This window comes from Cinclus cinclus, chromosome 17 (genome assembly GCF_963662255.1).
Source record: "Cinclus cinclus chromosome 17, bCinCin1.1, whole genome shotgun sequence".
NCBI lineage: Eukaryota > Metazoa > Chordata > Aves > Passeriformes > Cinclidae > Cinclus > Cinclus cinclus.
Genome location: NC_085062.1, coordinates 6,747,437 through 6,772,875, shown reverse-complemented (window position 1 = coordinate 6,772,875; position 25,439 = coordinate 6,747,437). Strand labels below are relative to the sequence as shown.

The 25,439-nt window shown below is 45.9% G+C and overlaps 1 protein-coding gene across 2 annotated transcripts in view; it reads right to left on the bottom strand.

Moving 5' to 3' along the window:
- Positions 1-25,439, bottom strand: part of FBRSL1 (fibrosin like 1) — a 503,248-nt gene that overhangs the window by 34,991 nt on the left and 442,818 nt on the right. For both annotated transcript variants that reach the window (XM_062504442.1, XM_062504443.1), the window contains one exon: positions 20,333-20,378. In XM_062504442.1, coding sequence (XP_062360426.1) covers positions 20,333-20,378 — 46 coding nt within the window. The remainder of the gene's footprint in view (positions 1-20,332; positions 20,379-25,439) is intronic.

Genomic DNA, 25,439 nt, shown 5'->3' with positions numbered 1-25,439 from the left:
GTTACCTAATCTCTCACATCACAGAGGCAGATCTGCCAAGGTCACACTGGAGACATGATTACATTTTTTCACAATTTGTTATTCTAGCAAAGCCCTGATAAGATTGAACTATTGAAGTTCACACTCTGGTTTAATTTCAAGAGGTTAAATGCCAAATCCTTTTCTTATTGCTACAAGGAAGGGATCTGCCAAGCTGCATAATACCCTGTGTGGGCTAAGACAACAATTTTGTTTCATCTGCACAGTCTTATGAAGGTTTTGATTCTTTTTTTTTTAAATGACATCAGAGAGCTCCAAGCTCCCAAAGAATGATTTAAAGTAAAAGCAGAAAGTGAGACTGTTCCGGAGGAGCGTGAATGACCTTTTGGATCTTCCAGCCTGGAGAAGTTAAGTCAACGTCTGGCTGAGAAAGCACACTCGCTAACCAAAACCAGAAAAAGGCAAGAAAGAACATTCTGAAACACCAGATCATCTCTGCTGGGAACAGATGATTGCCCTAACCAGTCAAGCATATGCAGGGTCACAGAAATCCCCATCTCTGCCTTGGAAGACAACTGATGCCTGTCCTGATGAAAGGAAAGAACTGTCTGCACTCAAGCTCTTGGCTATCTGTCCTTTCCAGGTGAGAGATGTTTTTCTGAGCATCCTTGCTTCTGACAGGCTGGCCCCTTCCCACAGCCCTGGAGCCCAATCCATCATCCTTCATTAGGGGAGCTATTGGCAGCCAATTAAGTGGTGATGGACCCACACCACAGAGCTAATCAAGATGAGTTCATACCTTACCCTTCAGCCTATGGCACTGGCTCCTGCTTCCCTTTGCTGCTGACATGGAAAAATGGCACCAGATCAGGCAGCACAAGTAAAGCAGCAGGCAGAGGGGCAGTGTTACTGCTGGTGTCTCACTGGTGGCTTCCCACCACCAGGAAGCTTTTACCTAAGGAAGACAGGGAGATTACCTATTCTGCACTGCAGCAGAGGAAGAAAGAGCCAAAAAACCAGTTTTCTTCCTCCCCAAAGGGCAGCAAACAGATCTGTTTAGAAACAGTAACTTCAGTGAGGTCCATATCTGATGTTATGGCTGGAGCTGTGAGAATGCAAAGCCGTGCTGCAAGGTGACAGAGTCTCTGCTAAGCAGGAACTGAGAGGAGTGACTAACCATGCACAAATTAGCAAAATCCCATCTTGTTTATTTGTTATGTCCAGCTCTCACAGCTCAGTAGCTGCTGTCACATTAGTGCTAATATGCTCATAATTTGTGAAAACAACACTTGAGATCGAGCGCTTGTCAAGTGGGACCACTGCTTTCCAGCCAGCAGCTCCCCATAATCTGCATTTTCCCACTGCCCTCCGTCTTCATTCCCAGGCACAAGGAGGCCCCTCTCAGGCAGACCCCTCCCATGGATTCAATAGCAACACATTACTACCCCAAACCAACATGTTCAGCTGTTATCCAATTGCCTCCATTTTACCAGCAGCTATGAAGTAGCACCTCTTTCCATTAACTTGGTTGACAATGTAGGTGTCAACCTACATGATGAAGAGAACTGGAAGAACTTTCCTGCAAGTTTAAAAACAATATGGCATCACTCCTCTTTGCATGGTCAAAATCCAGCTGGTGAGCTGCTGGAATGGATCCTAAGAAAATATTGAGATATTGAAACTAACTGACTGAATACATTCAACAACATTTCCAGTTGCATCACAGATAATTAAAATATTTAAGGGACAAGCTGCAAGTTGTTAATCAGGGAACATTTACTTGAATGGTGTGTGCCCTTTGGATTTGGTCCCTATGGCAACCAAAAATCCACTCCAAAAGGATGTGCTGGAAGAAGCATGTCAGGAGCTGCCTCAACATTTCAATTCACAGAGTGAGCAATGAATAAATACAGCTACTGACAGCACAGCACAGGCAAAAAAAAGTTCGTAAACAGCATCAGGAAGTCACAGATGGCCTTTTGCTTTTTAAGACTGAAAAAGTTCACTCCTCCTTTAAACATGCCCACTAGCAAGAAAACTGGACGGTGTTGCACGGGAATCAACATTTATTAACTACTGATAACAAAAGCTCTAGAACAGAGATGCTTTCCTTCACTTCAGTTCTCAATCCTTGATTTTTTGTGACAGTGTTTCCACTCCTCACATTGGAAGGTGCTGCATCTTCCGAAAATTCTTTTCTGTCCCATCTGGTTCAACAGGAACCACACTTAAGAGAATGCATCTGAGGGATGGCTTTGCAGAATGCTTGAGGAGAAAAATGTGAGGGATGATTGGTTTTTCCTTCTAAACAGGAAAGAGTGGTTTGGTATGCAATAAGGGAAAGAAAAGAACACTTCACTGCAAAAGGCAAACTCCTTCAGCATGATCTCAGTGTGTGAAGTGCAGCTGCAAAGCTCCTTCCAGCTTTCTCCTTTGATGAAGTGTGAATTCTTCAATGGGCAGTAGAAATTCTGGAAATATTTTAGTGCTGGATATGCTGGAGGATAATGTATGACCTGGCATCTAGTAAGACCTAACAGAGGAACACTGTGTCGTGCACTGCAGTGGAATCACACCCTTTTAATGAAAAGGTACTTTTGAATCTCTTCTTGTGTGAGGTTTTATGGCTGTGGAAAAAAAGTCTTATGAGGCCGGAGGGCGCAAGGCAGCTCGGATTGCTGCGATGCCAGCCTGGATGTGCACAAAGCCTGGAATAGTCACTCAGCACTCGCAAACCCAAATGTGTGCTCTACACTCCCCTTCCTGCTGACTCCTTGGGGTCCCTTTACATCCAACTGCAGTGGCCCTGCAAAGATCATCAAGCACAACGATTTCCACAAGGCTGCTGGATGGAATCTGCTGCAGGTTGTCAAGGTCACGGAAAACCCTTGTGATTGTGACATGCGTGAGACTACTCACTGTAGTGAGGGAAGTCATTCAGGAGAATATTCACTGCCCTTGCATTTGGCTTTCTTGGTGCCTGGGGTTTTGCAGGACCCCAGCAGCACACGGCTCTGAACTCTCCCACTTCCCAGGCAGAGCCACAACTCTCACAATCCCCACGTTACCCTGTGAGCTGGAATTGGGCAGGCACTGCCACATCTAACCTCTGTCTCGGGCAACAAACAAGTACAGGCTCAGACTTCTGCAAAGATAATCACAGGAATAGTCTGGTCTGAAGCTGCTGCACATTTTCTTTTCAGTATTGGGTGAAAGAAAAGAGACAAGTAAGTATGTGGGCTTAGCCTGCAGATACTTTTCCAAGACAGCAATTGCTGCATAATTCATATTCTTGTTTTTACATGTTTGCCATGTGTACCAACAATCCCATTGAAATCACTCTAAGTTTTTTCTTCAAGTCCTCTCCATGCCACAGTTTTTCCAAACTCCACAAACACAAACATGCCTAGAGTCCAGTACTAAGCAGCTACTTGGGTTTGGCAAATCCCTGTATTCCCAGACTCTTGCACATTAGGAGAGGAAAATGGGGTCTCAGCTAATTCTTGAGAGTTTTCTCTCCACATCAGCACAGCAGACAACATCATTCACTCATTATATCTGTATTTCCTTTCAAACAGTTCTCGGTGCAGTCAGAATTGAGCTTTTGTATCTCTACCCAGAGCCACCTGGCTTCCCATCAACTCCAGATCCCACAGGCTGGAGGAGTGCTGCCCTCTGCACGAGGGAAGGCTCCGAAATAGTAAGTACTTGCAACTGATCTTAGCACAATAAGAAGCAATTCATAGCTTCTGTATCAAAGAGGCTCACAGGGAAGTGCAATGATGCAGTTCCTCATCTCAGCCCTTCAGCAATGGTTTGAGGTACTTTTGCTCATATTCAACTAACTGGAAATGACATCCTAGATCCTTGCAGGGAGGGGAAATACATTTATTCTAATGGACCTCAAAATGGTTAATCAATTCAATGATTACAAAAGAAATACCTCATCTCTCAAGGGGCAGAATCCAAGGGCTTGTGCCACTGGTTTTGGTTTTGAGGACACAATATGGTTTTGTTTTTGAGGACAACACTCCAAAGTGCCAGCAGTTGGTTTCAGGGGAAAACCACCTCCTCCCACATTAACATATTCATTTGCAAAATCTATCACATATGTTGCGTGCAAACTGGCTGAGAGTTGATTCAGCTCTGACAGCATGAGAGCCTCTAGCCCAAATATCTGAAAGTAATAAAATCCATGCCATTCTCCTGATTCCTCACCCTAACAGAGAAGTGACCTATATTTGCTCCGTACTGTCAGTGTTCCCAGAAGACAGAGAACAGTAGCACTGGTCCATGCTAGGGTTGTGGACCTCACAGTGGGGTAATTGTCACAAGAAAAACACAAGCAGCAGGGCTTTTGTTACAGGTTATGCTCATGGCTAATGGCAATGACTGGGCTATCACATTCCACCTTATGGTCACTCCACAAACAGGAATTAGGCCAGGAGGGACAGAGCACCCATTATTTTATATATAGAGATAGGAAGCAGGGGAAATTATGGAACAATCTCTCACAGACAGCAAATATTCCTGTGTTTTTAAGAGGGTTCTCCTCAGCTCTTTGTTTTGCAGGCAGGCTGGCTCTGAGTTGGGCTGTTCCCGACAAGCTCTCAGCCTGCCAGAGGCTTGGAGAACCTGATCTGAATGAGTATGTTTCTTCCCATGAATTTGTTAAAACCAAAGCCAGATTCCCCTTATGTTGGGTGCTGTGTGTTTCTGGAAAATCTTCTCCTCTTTTAAGACTGAATACAACCACGAGTGGCAGGAAGGAAGCAAAGATATTCCCCATTATGAAAGGAGGAAAAAGACACCGAGGGAGCAGCCAGCCTCTCCGATGCCACACCACATCTCTGGGGACTAAAGCTTTGCTGCATCCACAAGATAAATCCACTTTCTCCCCCTGCTCCCACAGCAGCAGAGAACAACTCCCCAGCTACCAGTGCTGGATGCCAGTAAAGGTCTCCCTTTTCTTCCTTGTGTAAGGCATTTTCCTCCCCTTCATTTTATAAATTACCAGAACAGACATTTAAATGTTCAAGAATAATCTGAACAGAGTATTCATGCCTTGGGCATTTTCATGCTCTACAAGGAGTGAAACAAAAGGGTCTCATTTAATACCTCCCTACAGCATTCCCTATTCCTTCCCTTGTGAATCTCCAAAGGCAAACTCTCAGTGGTTCAAGGCTCTTGAAATACCCCATCCATCCCTTCTCCCTTTTTAAGATGAGCTTCTAAAGCAAATCTTGCTGGCTGGCAGGAACAGGTGGTAGGAATTCTTCAAAGGAGAAAAAAACCATTTGTAACTAATAAAAGGAGAGGAAAAGTCCGATTCCCGTGGTTTTACCGAGCACCCGTGGGAGTCGCTCCGATGGCAGGAACATCCTGCTGCTTTGTGTGCTCTGTGCCCCCCTGGCACCCCAGCCCTGCAGCTGCAGGACAGGCAGGATCAATGTCCTGTCCTTCCTGTCCCTGCACCGCCTGCCTCCCGGGATGCCACGGAGCAGGGTGGCTCTGCCTGCTTTATGGGGGATTTCAGGAACACTGCTTCAGTTCCTGATGGGACAGAGGCTAAGGGCTGAGCCTGTCTTCTGCCCTGGATTTTGAAATCTAGCTTTACAAAATGAGCAAAAGCCTCTATCCTTTTCAAACACACAGAAACCATCCAATGTTTGAACAATGTTTTGTGCTAGATCAAAAAGCCAGAACTGCAAAATTGTCCTTGGGGCTTTGCTTTTATTCTTTAGCAAAACCCCTCTAGAGTAACTTTCTGATCTTCAGCCTCAGAGAGAACCACCACAACATACTGAGGTGAACCAACACACCTTAATCTCTTGCCTTACACTTGACAGGTAAAGAAATCTGACTTGGAAAGGACCCCCAGGACATGGTTGGCAAAGGCTGGGCTCGCTGTGTGGCACTTGGAGAGAGCAGCTCTCCTGGAAAGAACTGCAGCCCCGGGACAGCAGCTCGCTCCCCACCTCCCCTCTCCAGCCCTGCCATCCGCCTTTCTTCTTCCCTTATTGTCAAAACTGATGAAGGGAGAGGCAACGAGCTGGAAAGGCATGGCCAAGAGAGAGCGAGCATTCAAAGCATCCCTGCTGTGCTCCAAAGTGCTGTTATGGCTGCTCCCTGTGTGCAGGGAATTAGGATATGGTCTCCAATCCAGACACAACCAAAGGAGGCAGAGATGTGCTTTCTGCAGAGACCTCAGGTATTGCTTCTTTCCCGTATTTGCTGGCAAGCACAAGGTACAAAAACATCCATGACCAGGAGCAAATGCTGGAATCCAGGTTTATCTGGATGTGATCTAAGGGATACTTCATTATGATGTGGCCAATGCAGTTGTTTGTTCAAGAGTTAAAAGGAAGGGATATATCTTCCTACGGAGGAGGATCAGGAAATTAAACCTGGACTTGACTCAGCTCTTCCTCCTTTCTTGTATGGGTTTCTCTCCACAAAGAGGGGGTGGCAGTGGGTTTGAATGTTCTCCAAATGTGACTTCCTTTTCCTCCACAAGCAATTTATAGAGGAAAAGGTCTGAAGTCCTTGCAGTCTTATGCAGATATGCCACATTCAGAAGCTCTGGACTTCTCCCGGTATCTTTGGTTTTCCATACCAACTTAGCCTGAAGTTATGTCTGGCCCACTCCATGCATGGCACATATATTTGGTGAAACTCCATCACTGACCAGCTTTTCAGCAGCCAGCCCCATACCAGTGCCAGAAAGTCTATTTAGTTTGTAAGACTACAAAACCCAACACACTCCTTTACACAGCCTGGAACAGTGCTGCAGTATTTACATCCCTTCCAAAGAACCACAGAAACATTTATCACTGTATGGTCATGCTCTACTTGTCACACACCAGCACTGGCATCCTGGAGAGGACTGTATTCCAAACTAGCGCCCACCTCAAGTACCTTTAGGGTATTCAGCATGTTGTGGCTGCAATGAATTGGTTTCTGACCAGAAAAGAGAACACTTTCTTCAATCACCCTGTAGAAATGTTTTCCTTATGGGCAAACTTCAGAAATATCAACCGGACGATATTGAGGTTGGTTTTTCTAAGAGCTAAGGATCGTAAAGTAGCCACATGTTTAAACAAGAGGTCATTATCCACCAGCTCCAGGGTTCAGTACAAGCTTCTAAGCAAGAAGCAATTTGAAAATAGAGCTGTTAAAGCACTAACAGTAATTTAGTGTAATTTAAGTTTCTGTCTTACTGATTTTTCTGGCTAAGATTCATAGTGCTATCAAATTAGCATCTGGTTATCTTGTTGAGGGGCATGAAGTCAATAGTCTAACAGGCCCATTTTGCTTCTCTTTACTGCTGCAATTGTGTGACTTCATCGATACTAAGACCTGAAGGCAAAGGACACAGGGACAATGCCCCATGGCAGATGCCAAGCTCCTGTTTTGTCTGTCATACAGCACAGTCCGATATATGAGATCTCAGACACAGCAATCAGAAGAAATTCTTTCTACTCAAGATACCACAATACCTAAAGTTTAACACTTATCTTATTAGTTACCATCCAATTACAGGAAGTGAGATTTTTCAAAGGCATGAAGTCAGCAAGAGATTGAGAGTTTGACCCAAACCTTTAAAAGCTTTGTAGCAGTTCACCTGCACCAAAATCTGGAAGCATTTCAGGACCAACAACAGTAGCATATACCAACATTTGTTATTTAAGCAAATGTGCTCTCCTAACTGTTTGCAGAGAAGTCTGCTCTAACCTCCTCAGTCTCTCCAGCTTCATCTACCCAGTGTGGGAAGAAGAGAAGCTCCTGCACACCCTTCCTTCCTCTCCCTCTCCTCCACCTCTGGATAGCACATCATTTTCAGCATTGGTTTGTGCTGCCCTCGGCGGTTCATGTTGCCAGACTGGTCAAACCCACAGATGGAAGGAAAGATGCCTTTCCAAGCCCACCTCTGGAAAGATGCAGATGTGGTAGGAAAAGCCCTGCAAGCTCCCCTTGTTCCCTTTGAAACCCGAGGAGAACAGATGAGCAGCACATTTGAAATTAATTACAGCAAAACCTACTGCATTGTTCTCTCCTCCCCTTCCTTTCCCCCTGACCCCCTCATCCCACAGCTTTCACTGGAACCTCTGTGGCATGTATATTTTCCTAAAGTTGCCAGGGCCAAAATGGTACAGCTGAGACATTCATAGAAGTCAAAGAAAGTGCAGGCCCAGGTTAGTGCACAGGGGTACAATAGTTCCTTAAGAGCGAGCGTCTCCCCTGCCGCCGCCTCCCTCCTCCCAAACCTTCAGTTTCTAATGAACCTTTGGTGTCTGTCCACAAAAAACAAACATCAATCAGGCAACAGGCTGTTCCTTTTCCCCTGTTGCTAGTCTGAAATAACAGGCATCCCCTGCTGGGCTGGGAACACCACTTCCCTCTCCAGCACACATACGGGATAATAAGGGGGAGGCAAAGGAGGGAGGAAAACCCGCTCCGAGGTGCCAGAATACACAGCGAGACGTGCCTTTCAGAGCCAGAGAAAACTTGGGAACACAACAGCTTTTGATTCCTCCTGCCCCACTGGGTACGTTAATTATTTAATAGCTGGCTTGTGAATTAGTGGTGGTAGGAATAGGGTAGAAGGGAAATCAGGCTTTCCCCCCTGCCCGCCCCCCCTGCCAGTCCCCTCCTTGTGCTGGCAGAATTGTGTGCACACACGTGTGTGTGTGTGTGTGCGTGTGTGTGTGTGTGTGTGCGCGTGTGTGCGTGTGTGCGTGAGGCTTTGGGAATGCCTGGTAGCCTCCACTGCACCCTGTCCTCTCTCCCCACCCATACAAGACCCTCCTTGTTAGTCTGTGACCACAGTGGCCACAGACAGCATGGGACAGCATCTGGATCAAATGATCCCTGGGGCAAAGAAACCCTGTCTGCTCTCCCTCGGGAAGCAGATATTTTTCATGTATTATTCTTGGGGGAAGGGCACTTCGAAGTTTATATTGGATTTCGACAGAGTTGGAAATGGAGCTGCAAATCAAACAGAGATCAGCTTATGATTTGCAACCAGGGCTTTCTTAGGTGTCTGAGGCAACACTTTGGAAGGAGCGTAGGGAAAAGGAGAATGTAACTACATCTCATTTGGATGGAGAGGACTCACAGATGTTAGGAGTATTTTTGATCAACAGCTTTCCTGGCACCGATTGTGGTGGAATCCACAACCTTGACGGCTAGCTGAGTAAGAAAGTGCTGGCAAGCTCCTGGCTGCATGCAGGCAATTTGCAATGCTGCCAGTCAATATTTCAGCGAAAACAAAATTGCAGGGATCATATTAAAAGAGAGAAAAAAACAGAAAATAAAACAAAACAAAATCCAGCCTTTCCTTTTAAGAGAAACTCTGGTACAAACTGATGGGAAAGTCCCTTCCAAATCAAAATGCAGTCTTTGTTTGTTTAAAATTAACACGCTGTGATGGGAGCCCTGCCGTGAACACGCAAAGGCAAGTCTGCCAGCAGCAACAGAAGCAGACACAGCAAGAAGTGGCTTTACACAGGGACACCTGGGTGGCATGTTTAGTACAGGCCTGCAGGAAATGATGCAGAAAGAGGTTTATAGTTGTGTCCATTTGATGGAGGAAATGTATGCAGCAGGCAGGGGTCTGAGCCAAAAACCTAGACCCAGTTCTCTTCAATCTTAGGGAGGAGAGAATTGATGAGAGAAAAGGAGAGAGCTTCTCTGGCAGTGTTTTCAAACACTGGCTCTTCATGCAGGCCTATTAGTGTGCAGCAATGGTATTACTGGGAGAGACTGCAAGCAGTGTAGCCTGGGCACTATCTCTCACTGAGTGACTGGCATGGGCTCTCGGGGGCATCTGAACTCCTGGTACAGCTCACAGAGCCAATCTGGAGTATCTTCAGAGGTCTCTGAATTACTCCCACCTGCGTGGCTGGCAAAAGGGTGCTCTGCTGCTCACAACCACTGAGTCAGGCCCTTTTCTCTTCTGGCCTCAGGACTAAGCTTGGCTGACTGTGCTGCCAGCCAGTGGGGAGTCCCCAGATGCCTGCTGAAGGCAGCTTTACAGCACACACTGCTAGAATGACATAAAGAGCCCAGAGACTGGCCTGTAACACAAAAATATTTCAGGCCAAAATGTACATTATGCTCAGAGAACATTTTTGTTGATACAATGAAAGGCATAAAATGATCCGTTCAGAATGTAATGAATGTATTTTAATTGTTGGTTGCATGTTTCTAGCTCAGTTTCAAAGACTGGTTCAATAACAAAAATAATGGCATGCTCATTATTGTATAAACATTCAGTGCTCGCACTATAAATTTCTTCCTCCAGCCATTAAGCCTGTATTAAATCAGGTTGTCTCTGCAGAGCTTGAACTGTGTGCACCTCTTCTGTGCCCAGAGAAGGCTAGCCATGTACCAAAGCAAGGGATGGGGACAGCTCAGCATTTTGCAAGCCAAATCACATAACACTGAGAAATGTTAAAATGTTAGCTGCTTCATCCAACAAGGCTGGCCCTTTTCTGCCACCCTGCTTTGCACAGAGCTTCCCAGGGAACAGGCTCTGGTTCTGCAAGCCCATGCAATTTGAGGCAGGTTCACAAACTCTGATGTGAGCTTTGGTGATGTTGCCTGGTCCTGCACTTCCCAAGATGTCCCAAGGATGAGGACTCATGGGACTGAAGGGACAAACTCTTCTTCCACAGGTTTCACAGTATGGGATATGGAGCATTCAGACAGATCTCTCCCAAAACTGGATTGTCAGTAAATATGGAAATACAGAACAAACTTAGCAGACACCAGCAGCAGATGCAGGTTCATAGATGTCTGCTTATTACCAAGCCTCATTCCAGCTGAGACTTAAATAGCCTCCTTTATGCACAACGGGAGAGGGAGCGCAATTGAAGGAAACTGGCAATTACACAATTTTACTTCCCTCCTAGCCCATTTGCTGTGCATCAGGTGGCTCTGCACTCACGCACGAAAGGCGCTTGTGAGCACTAAGTGAAGCACAAAGCCAGCTTGATGCTCTGCTTTCACTGGGAGGAAGTTTCTGTGTGCTTTTCTGGATGCGGTGCAAAAGCACAGTGAACACATTATTATTTGCATTATTTTGAAAGCTCCACGAGTGCTGAGACACAGGGACTTCCAGGCTTCCCTGTGTCTTTTTCAAGGCTGCAACATCTCTTGAACATGGTGGTGCTCGGAAACAGATGCTAAGGTTTAAGTTTAACACCCCAGGATTTATCTGTATAGGTGCATCTGCAATCTTCTTCCTCACCTTTTAAATACAAACAAACTTCCTCTTTCTAAAATCTCCACCTGAACTCCAGTGGAGTTGACTGGCAAAGCACCTACCACCCCAAAGTGCTTGAAGGTGTATTTGGGTGCAATCAGGCTCTCCCAGCTTTGCCATTCACCTTGCTGACACTTTTTAAGACTGCATCTCCAACAGGGCAAAACGTTAACGTCCACTTCATTGGAGAGAGATCTGGAACTCTGACTATTCCCTTATGGACAAGCCTTTAAGAATTTATTAGTGATGAAACCAGTATGTTTCTTCAGAAACTTAATAGGGTTCCATAAAATTACTTCAGTAACTTTAAAATTTTAATGGTGAACAAGAACCTTTCCACAGGCTTTTTGAACTGTCCGACAGAATCCCAGAGTGGGGATATAATTCTGCAATAAATTTTGCAGGATGGTTAAAAAAATATAAAAAGATTTTAATTTCCTATTACCTCCTGCAAGTCTTAGCCATCAATTTAAAGCAACTACATGAACTAAAAGCACTGCAGTCACTTTTCTGTCCCAGCAATTTACAAGAAAATATTTACTGTTTGGGGAAAAAACCCAACAAACGAGAACAAGTATCCTTTTCAGAAACACAGACACGCAAACACAAACACTCTGCCAAGTCCTGCTCTTATACACTGGTGTAAACCCAAATAAATACAGGGAAGTGAATGGAGTCAGTATGGCTTTACCTGGCTGAACCGAGGCTGGGAGCTGGGGCCGAGTGCCCAGAGCAGCAGAGATGGAAGGAAAGCCTCATGCTGTGAGTCCCCAGGCAGCTCGGCAGCAACATTAACAGGCTCCACGGGGAATGTGTTCAGCCCTTGTTAGCAGGAAGGATGGCCAGCGAAGCACGGAGGTGAGGGAAGCAGCGAGCACATGCATGCACAGCTCACAAGGTTATTAAAGAAGAGAACGGCAGGAACCCCATGGCTGAAAGCAAACCCCGAACCCAGCCTCCCTCCTCCCCTCCCACACGACAGAAACAGAGAGCTCCATCGCTCGCAACACTGATTTCAAATGGAGCTAATACAGAAAAGACAAGCCCAAACCAGAAAACAGCATGAACTGCTACAGGCCTATCAGGACAGCAGGGTCCTGTCATCAGCCCCAGCCCTGTCCCGGGAGGAAGGTCTCAGTCTCCAGAGGGGCAGTGAGAGGAGCAGGAGAAGCAGCGACATGCTTGACAGCATCCTCTGCTTCTGAAATCTCTTGCTGGGACTTACAGACCTTGCCAGCATTGCACATAAAAGAGCAGCCAGATCCATTTGCAATTAAACAGCATGCCCTGGTCTCATTGATCACTCCCATTGATTGCCCAGAAGGAAACACCAGCTGACCCGGGGTCAGATCCAGCTCCCCCCGCACCAGCACTGCATTGTCTAATCCCTGGTGCATGGCCAGGCTGCCCTGCTCTGTGCTGCTGTGTCTGCAGGAGTCCCTAAGGGGCTGTTACAGAACCCAGAACAGCTGCCCAGGGTACCCTGTCAAACTGCTCCACTAACACGAACAGAGCTCAGGATAGAGAGCAGCTTGGGAACGGGCATCTGAGAGCTGGGAAAACCAGCACAAGCCTGGGCTGGCCAGAGTCTCAGGCCGGGGGGCTGGAGAGAACAAGGACTCTCCTCTGCAGGGAGCAAGGCTGATCTAAATCCTGGGGATGTGGTGGGCACAGCTCAGACCCATAGCAGACACCTCCCCTCATCCTGCACTGCTCGCCCATTGGAAGAGGGAATCAGGTTTATACCCAGCATTTCATTTTCTCAGAAACTCAAGCTTTACAAAATCTTCCATGAATAAAACATGTCTATGAGGCATTTTAAAAGCAGAATTGAGAAGACCCAATAGTTTTGTGGGGGTTGCAACTGCTGCTCTTAACATCACCACCCTACAGCATCCTTCTGTGCTGAGATGCAACCAGGGACTGCAGCTGGAGACAGCACTGAGACATTACCCCCTGGCTTTTGCTACTCGAAGAAAAAAAGAAAAACAAACTATAAACAAGGAGTAAAAAGATGGTATCTTTCAAACGTCCTTTAAAAGCCTAAACTACTACAGACACTTGGAAGGAATTTCTATTTTTTTCTTCTGATTTACAGCTTGATGTCCTTTTATCTACTTTTACATGAAGCAAGAAAAGCTAGAATGTGCCTACTCAATCAATATGAGTTTGTGCTGGCCCGTTCAGATATATAATATTTTGCTTTTATAGTTTATTTAAAATAAAAAGTATAATTAAAGAAAATAAACCACCCACTTCATAACATTTATACAAGGAAGACTTTATTTATTTTATTTACGTTTTGGTGGGCAAGGCACAGCATGCTGTTAGCTTTCTGTGATACTTAACAAAGCCGCATTTGAAATTTAAAATCTTTAAGGAAATGAACAAATTCTATGGAGGGAAGGGCAGTTGAGCAAAGAGACTTCTTACATTACCCTACATAATTGTGCATATATATGTTTCTGTGAGTCTCTCTCTACTCCAAAAACATAACCATGACTTGGAAGCTTTAAATCAAAAAGCAATTTCAGTCTGTAATTCTCAAATAAATAATTAAACACATTTTATCTCCTACAGTATTGCTTCTATTCATTCTAATCCCACTGACAGGAATGCAGCAACATACCCCACATCCTTAAAATAACAAAACAAAACACAAGATACCAACCAGAAGGCCTAGAAATGTTTATAATTCAACTTTTCAACTCTCCTGGCTGCAGCCTGAAGCTACAAAGAAAGCTCTATGCTGGCTCAGTGGAAGGGGAGAAGCCCAGAGATGGCTGTGCAAACCATGTGGCCACTGGTGCAAGCAAACCCTGCTGGCCTGCACGAGGCAGCTCTCACTCTGGGAGGCACACAACACTCAGTTTGTGTCAAAGTTAATAAATTATCCACTTTTGCAGTCTGAGTTTTACCAAACTAACCGGACAGTGTGGTTACAGTGAATGGTCTCTTGCTTGTCCATCATAATTTCACAGACAGCTGCTGCAGACAGGGATGGCTATAGCCTGGACTAATAAATACATATAGAATAGCTAACAGGGGAGACAGAGAGTGCATCCCCATTCCCAAAGAGAAGGCTGAACTTTCCAGAGCCTAGCCTGCAAAATCAGAAAGCTACAATACTAAAAGACTGCACTTACTGCACTATTTTCTGTGTTTAGTTTTGGTTTGAAATGGGGGTAACTGGCTGTGACTTGGGTGACTATCTTGGTTACCCATGCTTTCTGAAAAGTAAAGTCCCCTTTCTCAGACCACTGTATAATTCTGTCTATACATATGCAAGAAAGCTAATTCACTCATCCTGGTAGTGGTAAAATTAGATAGAACTTTTCAAAAGGAGGATGCTGGGATGGGCTCACACACTGGATTTATCATTAAACTCAGGGTATCCAGTATTACCAACCCCAGAAGCATTTAAAAATCACAAACTATCTTTAAAACAAGGTTGAAACCGAAATATTCGGGCTTCTTTATGACTGCCTGCTGGCTCTGAAAAACAGAACAATCAAAAGTTCTAGGCTCTTCTCTGTAGTCAGGAAGACTAAAGTCTGGCTAAACAATGAAATTAAATCTTAGATTTTGGTACAATCCTCTGAGGGCCTGGGTTTCATGAAAAACACAGTGTCTTGTAAGCTTGTGATAAAATCACCAGAGATGCAGCACAGGGAACAGAGCAGCCGCAGAGCACCCTGAGGACTGTATAAATCATAGCAATATGGTTGCTATCTAAGTAAATGCATGACTTATTTTATTTATTATTACAGATGCTGCTGTGGAAATTTTTGCATGCCTGTAATCATGGTGGACTCTTGTCCAAAGGTTCAGCTGTAAATTATCACCCCCCTCAAGTTCCCCGGCTGCGCAGGTAATCAAGCACAAGATGGTGACCTCATCAAAATGTAACCAGAACATGGGAATAAAACTGAGATCAAGAGACAGGATGCATCTCAGATCCCACTGTGGACCCCATGCAAGAAAACTGGGAAAACTGATGACATCTCTCCTGACTTCCACTCATGTAAAACACAACAAATTGCCCGACCAGGTGTGGTGAGACTTGTTTACTCTGTCTGTGCAGACCTTCCAGTGATGGAAAGCTCTCTCTCCTGGCAGAGGTGGCTTGATTACAGGAGATGCTGTCCCAGCCCAGACAGAGAGTCTGTGACCCTGACAACTGGAGACAGAGCGCCAGGGGACAGGACCAAGGCACAAAGGTAGCATGGCAAGCCTGGGAGACACTGGGCTCCGGATTCCCCTGTCAGTGCTGAGCATCCTTGGAGCTGTGCTGCTGCTGCAAACCTGTGCCAAGCACAGTATTCTGAGCTCAGCTGCATTCAGGTTGTTTTCTGCTTCACCAGGCACTCACAGGTTCCTCCTGGAGAGCTGACTTGCTGCTATCCCATCCTGCCCCTGCCCCTCCTTTCCCCTTTCACCCCATCTCACAGTAACAACCATCAGTTTTTAACAGCATGTCCTACACTGGAGGTTTTGTAGTTCCAGCTTTTAAAATGATTTACTGTGACAGTTTAGTGCTGAATTAAAGAAAAAAAAAAGAGTAAGAAAAAGGAAGAGAAGAAGCAGAGAGAAGAAGGAGAGACAGTCCCCTTAAGGCAACAACATTATGGAGCAGTGATCTCAGAGGAACAAGGGTTCTTCTCTGGTTCAGATGCGCTTGTCAGAGCTCAGTGTCGTCTCTGAACAAGAAATCTCTCTTGCTGGCCCAAGGCACTGTTTTGTGGTCAAGAGGACAGAAAATAAAGGGAGGGAACTTCAAAGAAGCATAAGCTGCATTAGCCCGCTGGGGCGGGTGGCTGCGGCACATCCCATGGCTGACAATTATGACCTGCATGCCGAGAAAGCTTGCCTCCCTCTTGTCAGAGGGATAAGACACAGGCTGTGAGCTTTAGAGCTTTGAGGATGTGTACAGTTCATGATGAAAGATAGCACTTCAAAGCCCTCTGCCTAGAAACCGAGGGAGAAGTAAGAGCAGAGGGTAAGCAATCTTTTTTCCTGGGGGGGGGGGGGGGGGGGGGGGGTGCATATGCAGGGGAAGGATAAGACTTACTTTCACCGTCATTTATTATTGCCATGAAAATGAAGCCTTGCACTGTTTATAGAATCTCTCATTAAAAGGATCTCTTGATAAATCGCTTGACAAACATTCATTAATTAAGTCTCTGAGCACACTTGGCTGACAAGCATTCGTCTTCATTTTCCAGGAGGGGGAAATTGAGGCATGGAGCTCAGTGAGCCCCCAACAGCCAGGGCAGGGCTGGGCCCTGGCCAGCCACTCTGTGCCACCAGACAGATGGATTACACTGCTCCCTCCGTGCCCAGCTTGATTCTGATCCAAAGATAGGAGCAACATACTGCATTCAACAGACTTCAAAGCTCTTTTTTCCCCCACTGCTGCCCAGTGTCTCTGGGGCTGTGCAGGTCTGGCTCCTCCATGGGCATCTCATGCCCTGGGGGCTCCTGGACACCTTTCATCTCACAGGCACCTCCACACCCACAGCCTGCCTGAAGTTATGAATGGAGAAATCCTGGCTGCTGCCCAGGCTCCACTTTTTGATGGAGGTTTTCCTCCCCGGGGCCTTTGACCTACCAAACCAAGCAAGAGAAACAGCTCCTTTAAGACATCCATTTCACCCTCACTGCCACACTGGCCTCAGTTCAAACACTTGGGACTCAGCAGGCCACCTGGGCTGCAGCCGCAAGGCTACTGTGGTACAAAAGGCACCACGTCCCTGCTTGCCCTGGCATACAGCAACTCTGGAGCAAGGACTGGTGTGAGAAGGCTCGACTGCCTCCAGCCAGACCCACGAAGTAAGCCCACGGCTGGAGGGAGCCAGCAGAGAGGACCCAATGCTCAGATCCTGAAAATACAAACTAACCTACCCCACACACTTCAAAATACCACAGCAGGCAGGAGGAGGTCCTTGCAGTGACTTAGGGGTGACTGTTCCTCTCATCTCCTTAGCCCCACAAATCATCTGCCTTCCTATCCCTGACTGTCACCCCTCTGCCTCATGCTCCTACCTGGAGACACAGGGACAGATTTGGCTTTCACCTATACTTTCCCTGCCTTTCCTGGTACTCACCCTGCAGAAAAAGGAAGGGCTGGCTGGCAGATTCCTGTGAGAAAGGAGCTGCATGAGAGAGCAAGCAGACCTTTATTATTTGTTTATTGATTTATTCTCCTGGAGGATGTAACACCCTGCCCTCGGCAGCAAATGCCCTTGTAACTCTGTACTGCAGTGACAAGTTGGCCAAACAAACACTTTTCTGCGTCAGAAAACAAAGACTGTGAGCAGAGCAGATCAGGGCTTCTCTGCTTTTACTTTTAATTCTTATTTCCTCACACAGAGGATTTAATCTCCTCTTCTGCTGGAAGCTCAAAGTGCCCCATTCAGCCTATTTCACAGCTGTGACTACCGAGGTCACCCCGGGTCAGGACACCTCTCTCTGCAACATAATAGTGACTGGTCCCCGAAGTGGACATCCACGCCGTGCATCTGCTGCTGCCGATGAGCCGGTGTCAGGAGGAGGAGCACGGCCACCACCGCGGCCCCACCAGGGAGGGGGCAAAGGCAAACCTTACCCAGAGAGCCCCAGACAAAAGACGCTGCTCCTCCAGCCTTTTGTGGAGCTCTCAAATGCGGTCAAAGGTTACATTTTACAGCTGTTCCAGCCTCAGAAAAGCGTAACCCGCCTATCTCAATACTTAATTGCATTGCTAAGCTGCTGATAAACTAGGACGGCATAAAACACATACACAGGGCCAAACACATCCCCAGGGAAAGTCTGTGGGAACAGAGGGAGTTGCACCAAACAATGAACTGGGAACGCGGGGAGTTGCACCAGACAATGAATCCGCTTTATGTGTTTTAGAAGCCTGGTTACCTTCCATGAAAGCTGCAGCACGGATGCTGCACATTTGCTAGCTAGTATCTCTCCAGAAAGGCCACGAGTGTTTACAAAAGAAGGGCACAGTGCAAATGCCCACGGGAGAGGAGGAGCACGTGCCGCTCCATGCGTGTGCCCATCAGGAAACCGTGCGGAGCTAATCCCATCCCCACAGAGCCACCAGGGCTCCTGCCCTGGAGAACACGGCCTTAAATCAACGCTCTTATCTCACAAAAGGAATTTAAGTGCAATGCTTTGAAAGTCACTTTCTCCCGGCCATATGGCATCCCCGAGCCTGGTCGCGTAGGAGCGGCGTTCATTTGCATGTGCAAGAGACAAATCTGGCTCTTGCATTGCGGGGAGTGATAACAGGGCGAGGGGGAAAATTTAGCACTGTTTGGGTTTCTACACAAAATCTTTGCCGAGGTGAATTTCTCTCACCTCTCAAGCCAAGTGCCAAATGCTGAGGTAGCCCCAGGAAAGCTTGCCCAGGACCCCATACCATCAGCGAGGTACATCAGTGCACGGCCAGGGTGGAAGAGAAGTCTGAGACAAAAACCCATGATCTGAACCCAAAGCTGGCAATGTCTACACCCACATTAAAGCAAACAGGAACAGGCTGAAATTACAGGCATATAAACAGCACTGAACACAAACTTCAAGACAGCAAATTCACAGGCATTCGCACATTTAACTTCATGATAGGGAGGTATTTTGAAAACTCATGTTGCTGAGCTGCTCCATGATATGAAGGGGTGGGGGATCTTGGGTTTCAGCACAAGGAGGAGCCAACAAAGCTGCTAACGCTTCAACATAAGCCTCTCCGGCAGATTTCTGTGCCAGGCATTATGCAGGATGGCAAGATTTTTGTTTTGCCGAGGCTGTGCCGTATGGGCAATCTGGTTTGCCTTATCAGTGAGCCAAGTGAGAGAAGAGAAATGTTCTTCCCCACCATTTGTTTAAATTTCCCTCTTTCCTGCAGATAAAGCTGCATACTTTTGTAAAAATATCTACAAATGTAATAACATAATGGGCTTGTCATCGGTTTCCCCATTTGGCATTGAAAATCTGCAAAGCTTGGAAAGAAAGAGAATTCCTGATAGTTACTGCTGCTAAACAGCCCAGCTAAAAACTGGGCCTGCATCCAGGTGATGGAGCACACAACCACCAAAATGCATTTCCATGTCCAGCACCTACTCCTACACAACTGCAAATTGTTCCTTCCCTGGCCCCACTGAAAAATGCAAGAAGGTTATTTCATCACTTCTTACTGATGGGCCTCATCTCCCCTCTTTGGGGTACCTGCATGTCCCTAACACCCACTACTGCTGTGAACTGATTTTATTTTGCAGCTCCGTGCAGAGGATGCTGCAGAGAGCCACAAGCCCTGGCAATTAATTTGGAGCCACACAAACCTCCTTGCATGGCAAGGTGGAACCATTCCCAGCACAACGTTTTCCACCGTGTACCACAGTCTGCCCTCTCCAAAGCTGTTTCTTTGGCATTTCTGCCCTGTATTCATCTCAGTGAGATTATCCCTGGGAACACAGGCAGGCAGAGCAGCCCTGTTTTACGGCTGTGCTGAGCCCTCAGAGGAGGGCTTGGCGTATTTAGAGCTCCGTGGCTGTGCCCCCCAAGGGGACGTGGAGCGAGGCAGTCTCTTAGCAACACCCAGTGCCTGTCACAGGTACCTGTCATTAACAGCAGGAGCGGAGCTGCGCCGTGCCCAGCGCCTCCACCGCGTCCTGGAGAACCCACATGCACAATGCTCTGTGGCCACTGGCAGGGGAGGGATGTGCAAGCCCTTGTCAGGATGACACAGGCAGCACTGAAATACTAATTTGTTTAAAAGAAATGAGGATTTGATTGTATTAGAGGGAGAAGCATATCCCCTACAGTAAGGACTGACTTCTCCTTTGTCAGTAATCCCTCCCTCCAAGACGCTTAATACAAATCTTACTGGAAGGGAAGAAGTCCTACCCCACACTGAGACAATGCAGCTCTAAATTTTAACTAAAATCATCACAAGCCTTTAAAGCCGATCTTTATGACAATGTGTGTGGCCAAGCTACAGGCTCTGGCAAAACTGATGTCCTGCTATTTGCACGATACGGATTCACAACCCAAATCTCTTGCTGTAAGAGAAGGAAAGCATTTCTCCAGATCACTTACCTTTATTTGCTGCAGGAGAGAACAGCTTCTCAGAGCCTACAGAAGCCTGAAAAAGGAAGAGAAAGAGAGGGTGAATAATCCTGAAGGAGAAATTCTGAAAGCTTGCTCACAAAAACACAGCTCATAAAACAAGTGGGTTATCTGGAGACCTGCAGTTGCGCATTGCACCTGGAGGGTGCAATGTTGTGCCATTAAAGAACGAGCATGCATCCTGAGGAGATGAAAGCCAAGCAAGAGGACTGTCCTAATCTCACCCAACTACATCCTCCTGTCTCGTTTATTTAGGCAGCCATGCAATGCACAGCTATTTTATCCATGATTCCTCATATAAAAACAAAACCAGTGAAACTGCTATCAAGCTGAAGGAAAATAAAAAACAACCAAAACACATTTCAAAGGCTCTCTCACTGAAAATAAGCTCGATTCTTGCTGAACATGCAAAATGTAATTTGTGTATTGGAAACACAAGTTGCAACTGAACACATCTTTATGAAGGAGGGTGTTGTTTAATATTATGCCAAATGATAGGTACATGCTGCTATGCACTTAGTTGAGTATGAAATAAAACGACTTCCTCCTGGAAGAAGCCCGTATCCTTGCAGACTGGCTTGCACTATGCTGTCTGAACTCCACAGCAGTGTATTTGTGCTCCTCACAGCTCTGGGAAACAGTTAAAGAAATCCAATTAACCTAAACCTTGTAAACAGCTTCATGATAATCAGGGTCACTGGGTTACAGACAAGATGATAACGACAGACAGGGAAAAAAAAGTCCATTCATCATAAATAAAGCTTTTATGAGTTAATTTGATGGCTTCCTTTCCTCCCCCCACTGATATCAAACAGTCAACCGATTTCAGCATAAGCTTTTCCTCCTCGCTATCTGATAAAATAGCAAGCAGCCTCTCCAGAATCAAAGCTGGTCTGGGAGCAGGAGCACCATCAACATTACTACCATCTACAAGAAAGTATCATCAACGTGTTGGCACTGACTGCTGCATGAATACAATGGGTGAAGTACAAAGCTGACGAGCAAAAGATACTGCAAGTGAAAAAAGCCTTTTTTCCCCTGGCTCTGCTTTAAAAACAATTAATTAATTCAACACATGGCTGAACTAAGTTGATTTTATTTTTGATTTTATTGATTTTATTCAAAGGTGCCTTGGGAGATTTGCATGATAAAGAGTGCTACAAATTGTATTACATTGCTATACATTTTAAATGACGACTCAGAAGGAAAAAAACAAATAGTAAAATGCAAGAAGTTCTGCATGAGATATAGTAAGAAGCAAGAGTGATCCATTAATGTTACTTCTAAGAAAAGTGGCACTGCAAGCACTGAATGTCTTACTTAATGCAAATGTATAAAAAAGAGAGGGAAAACAACATGAAAAATAGGTTGAGGCTGAGACACATAAGAAAAAAATTCTGAATTATGTCCACGACAAAGCTGCACGTGTAGCTGTGGCATGTATGATCATTACACAGCTCAGCAAAAAGATCCTAAAATCTTAGGGAAAATCAGTTACCTGCGCGATCCCTTCACTGTGTGGATTAAAAAGAGGAAGAACCAGGATTAAACAACGTTTTGCCTAGGCTGGTTTGCAAAGAAAGTGTAACAGCGTCACACAGCAGCAACAACAGCGGTGCATAAAACGTTTGACAGCCAACTCTGAATTTACAACCCACTGATAGGAGATTTTTCACTTATAATCAACACCAAGCCACCACGGACGCAGAACACATCTGCAGGCTCTGGGAACTCACCCATGCTAACAGCTCACACAAAGCCAGGGCCTACTCTCAAAGCACTCCACAAGCACTCAGACACGTGGCAGGTGGATAAATAAGATTCCCCCATCTTACAGGCAATGAAACTTTGGCATGGCTTGCACTAAAGCCCCAGCAGTAAATCGGCCACTGAGCCACAAATCCTAAGTGCTGGGTCCGGATGCTGGGATGTGCAGCCCTGCAGAGGAGCTTGCTTGGGAGAGCTTTCCTGGGGAGCCAGCCAGGGCTGCAGGACCTGCTCTGCCCATGGCAGCCTCCCCAGCTGGGAGAAGCTTTGTGCTTCCCCTGGTCTGGAGAGTCTGGTCTCATGGCCACCACTCTGGCAGCCACCAGCTCACTCCCTTCTGTGCAGCTCGGTACCGCGGGCTCAGTGCAGACCGGCAGTGCTCAGCCAGAGCTAAAGATCTCAGGGATACAGGTCCAGACTGTATAAAAACAATGTTTAAGGAACTCAATCCAGAAAATTCACTTTAGAGACAAAGTAAAACACCCGGATTATTGCTCAATCTTCTGCTATCAGCATGTGCCACCGCCTTCCACAATCAGAGTCAACATTTACAGAGCAGCGTTTCCAACATCGCAGCTTCAGTTCACAGACACAAACCTTCACACCTAGAGTTTACAGTAACTTTTGCTCTCACTTTTGGTGATTTCTAGCTCCAGATCTGAGCAGTTTTTGGCACGAGCACCATTTTGAAACAGTGAATGCCTGTGCTATAGGATATTCTGTGAGCTGCTGTAAAAAGCGGGAGGGAAGCTGGGGGAGGAAGAGCCTGAATACATCATTCAACCCTATCAGTCACCCTTTAAAGAAAGCGTACAATAAAACCTATGTGTGTGAGGGAGCCCATTAATGAGTGAAAAAATCCAGCAAACCAACACATCTGCTAAAACAAGTCCCCTCCCAAATACTGCTGTTCCAAGCAAATTATTTGCATATGTTTAAGAAGAGATTTAAAAATAATATTAAAAAAGTGGAATTCTTCCTTTATGAACAAAACCAAGCATTTGGAGTCTTTGATGCAGAGTTCAAGCCATCAGAGGAAATCACATATTCTTTGATTGCAAAATGAAACAAAAAAATTCCTTTTTCCCCCTTCTTGTTGCCTCCTGCCTGTCTCCATCTGAAGGACCATTTCACAAACCCCTCAAGTTCCTTTTTGTTTCTGCATAAGACAGCGAGATCTGCCCAGCCTGAAGCTCACAGACAGAAGGCACCTCCACCCTTCCTTGTTCACTGGCTGCTCATCTCCCTTGCCCTGGAGCACAGCCACGGCCACAGAACCTACCACAGGCTTGTGTTCATAAAAATGCTGCTTGCATGGTCCCATCCTCGCCCCAGTAACAACTGTGGCACTTGAAGCATATCTGTCATCTGTCCCCAGAGCAACAGTTTCTGAGGTAACCTCATGTTGTTGAAACCTCTAAGACCCAGCACCCTTGCAATGACACCAAACCCTCCAGGTCCCCTTTGTGGCATATTCAATGAAGTCACCAATCCTTTGTTACCTTTTGATTTTCTTTCTTTTCTACTCTAGACCTAAAGGGGAAAATGCCTCCACCCAGTTCTGTGACAGCTTGAAACCAGGCTGAATACACTGCAGAGGAAAATAACATTTCTGTCCTTTTCTGCTTTGCGGAGAGCAAGCAGAGGAGTGGTGCTGCAGTTCCTCCCCCTTCCTCCCCTTGAGCCCAGCACATATAAACACTGATTCAATTTTCAGCACTAAAAGCTCAGCAAAGGCAGCTTTTTTCCTCAAATGTGAGGTGGTGACCACAAAGGATGTAGCACACCCTCTCCTCTCAAGGTGAGCAGTGAGGCATAATGAAGTCCATGCCCCATCCATCCTGGTTCCCACTAACCCAAGGCAGTTGAAAGGTGCAAGAGCTCTTGCAGATTAATAATTTAATGATTATATACAACAGAACAACACCATCTGACAAAGACAGTAATATAAATTATGTCAGGCCTCACAGTAATTACTTCTTTTCCACCCCTTTATCTGTAGCCTATAAATGGCTAACAGGGAATAGAACTGTTCCTTATCACCAACAACAGAGGCTCTGTGGACCTTCATGCCATCTCCTGGAGCACCGAGTGCCACATCCAAGCCTGGTGCTCCAGGAGCCTGACAGCAAGACACTGGGAAACTGCTAATAAGGCTCCAGTTCTAGTTCACAAGAAACAAGCAAAGTAGTGTTAGGGACCTGGCATGTACGTCATGTACAGGGCAAAAGCCAAGCACTCCCTCCAAAGGAGTCCGGTACAGTAGGCAGAAGGAGACAGTAAAATACAGTTTAAATTTTAGATCTGGATGGCTGCCTATCTACTAGACAGCCAAGAGCCAGTCTCAAGAGGGACTGTTTGCACAATTCCTGAACTTAGCAAGCACTAAAAAGCTCACAAGAAAACCCTTCTCTGGGAGAATTCCAAGCTAGAAGTGCTGCATACACTTAGAGAAAGTTTTAGCATAAAGCACGGACACTACCTGAAAATTTTGGATCAATTTTCAGTCTTTCCTTTGATCTGTCTCCCCTGCTTTAACCAACCACTCCAGTGCCACTTGATCGCTTGTCCAGCAGAGAATTTCCGTGCATTGGTACTGCTTTACTACTTTGCAGTTCACTCTGCAAATCATTCAGACTAGACCCCTCATCCAGTAATATGAGAACAGTAACTACAACAGGAAGGTATTATTTGGGTTGTGATTCTTCTGTAGGAAATGGAAATTGGTACATATGGAAAGGTGCAAGAGAAGCCTAGAAATAGCACATATTCACACAAAAAGCCAAAGTAAAAATCCCCCTTAAGACCAACAAAGTATTCCACACATTTCAGGATATAGAAACAGTCCATGGGTAACACTGCCTGCATTGTGAGGGGATGTTTCAAGGTAGCCTACAGTCTTTCCAAAACTTGCATTATTTTTGGAGGGAAACCACAGCTCAGTTAGGAAGACAAAAGAAAAGTTAGATGTGCAATTCAGTCATTTTTGTGAACCTTCTAGGAATATCCAGCTTTGTGGTACACAGCTGGCTGGGACATAGCATATCCCAGCTGTGTGAGGGATTAAGCAAGAGGGAACAGGACTTCTACAAATCCACACTGTGATTATCTTCCCACAGAATTTATAGACTGGGCTTTCAAGAGGGCTCAGCACTCAGCAGCTGCCTTTGGGGCATCAGCGTGACTGGAGCGACAGGCTATGGAGCATTTCCAAATATCCATTTAGAAACCTGATTGGTGACCAGGTTGTTCTGAAACATCAGGTTACAGTTGATATTTGGGATAATTTATGAAATTCTGTCTGTTGACC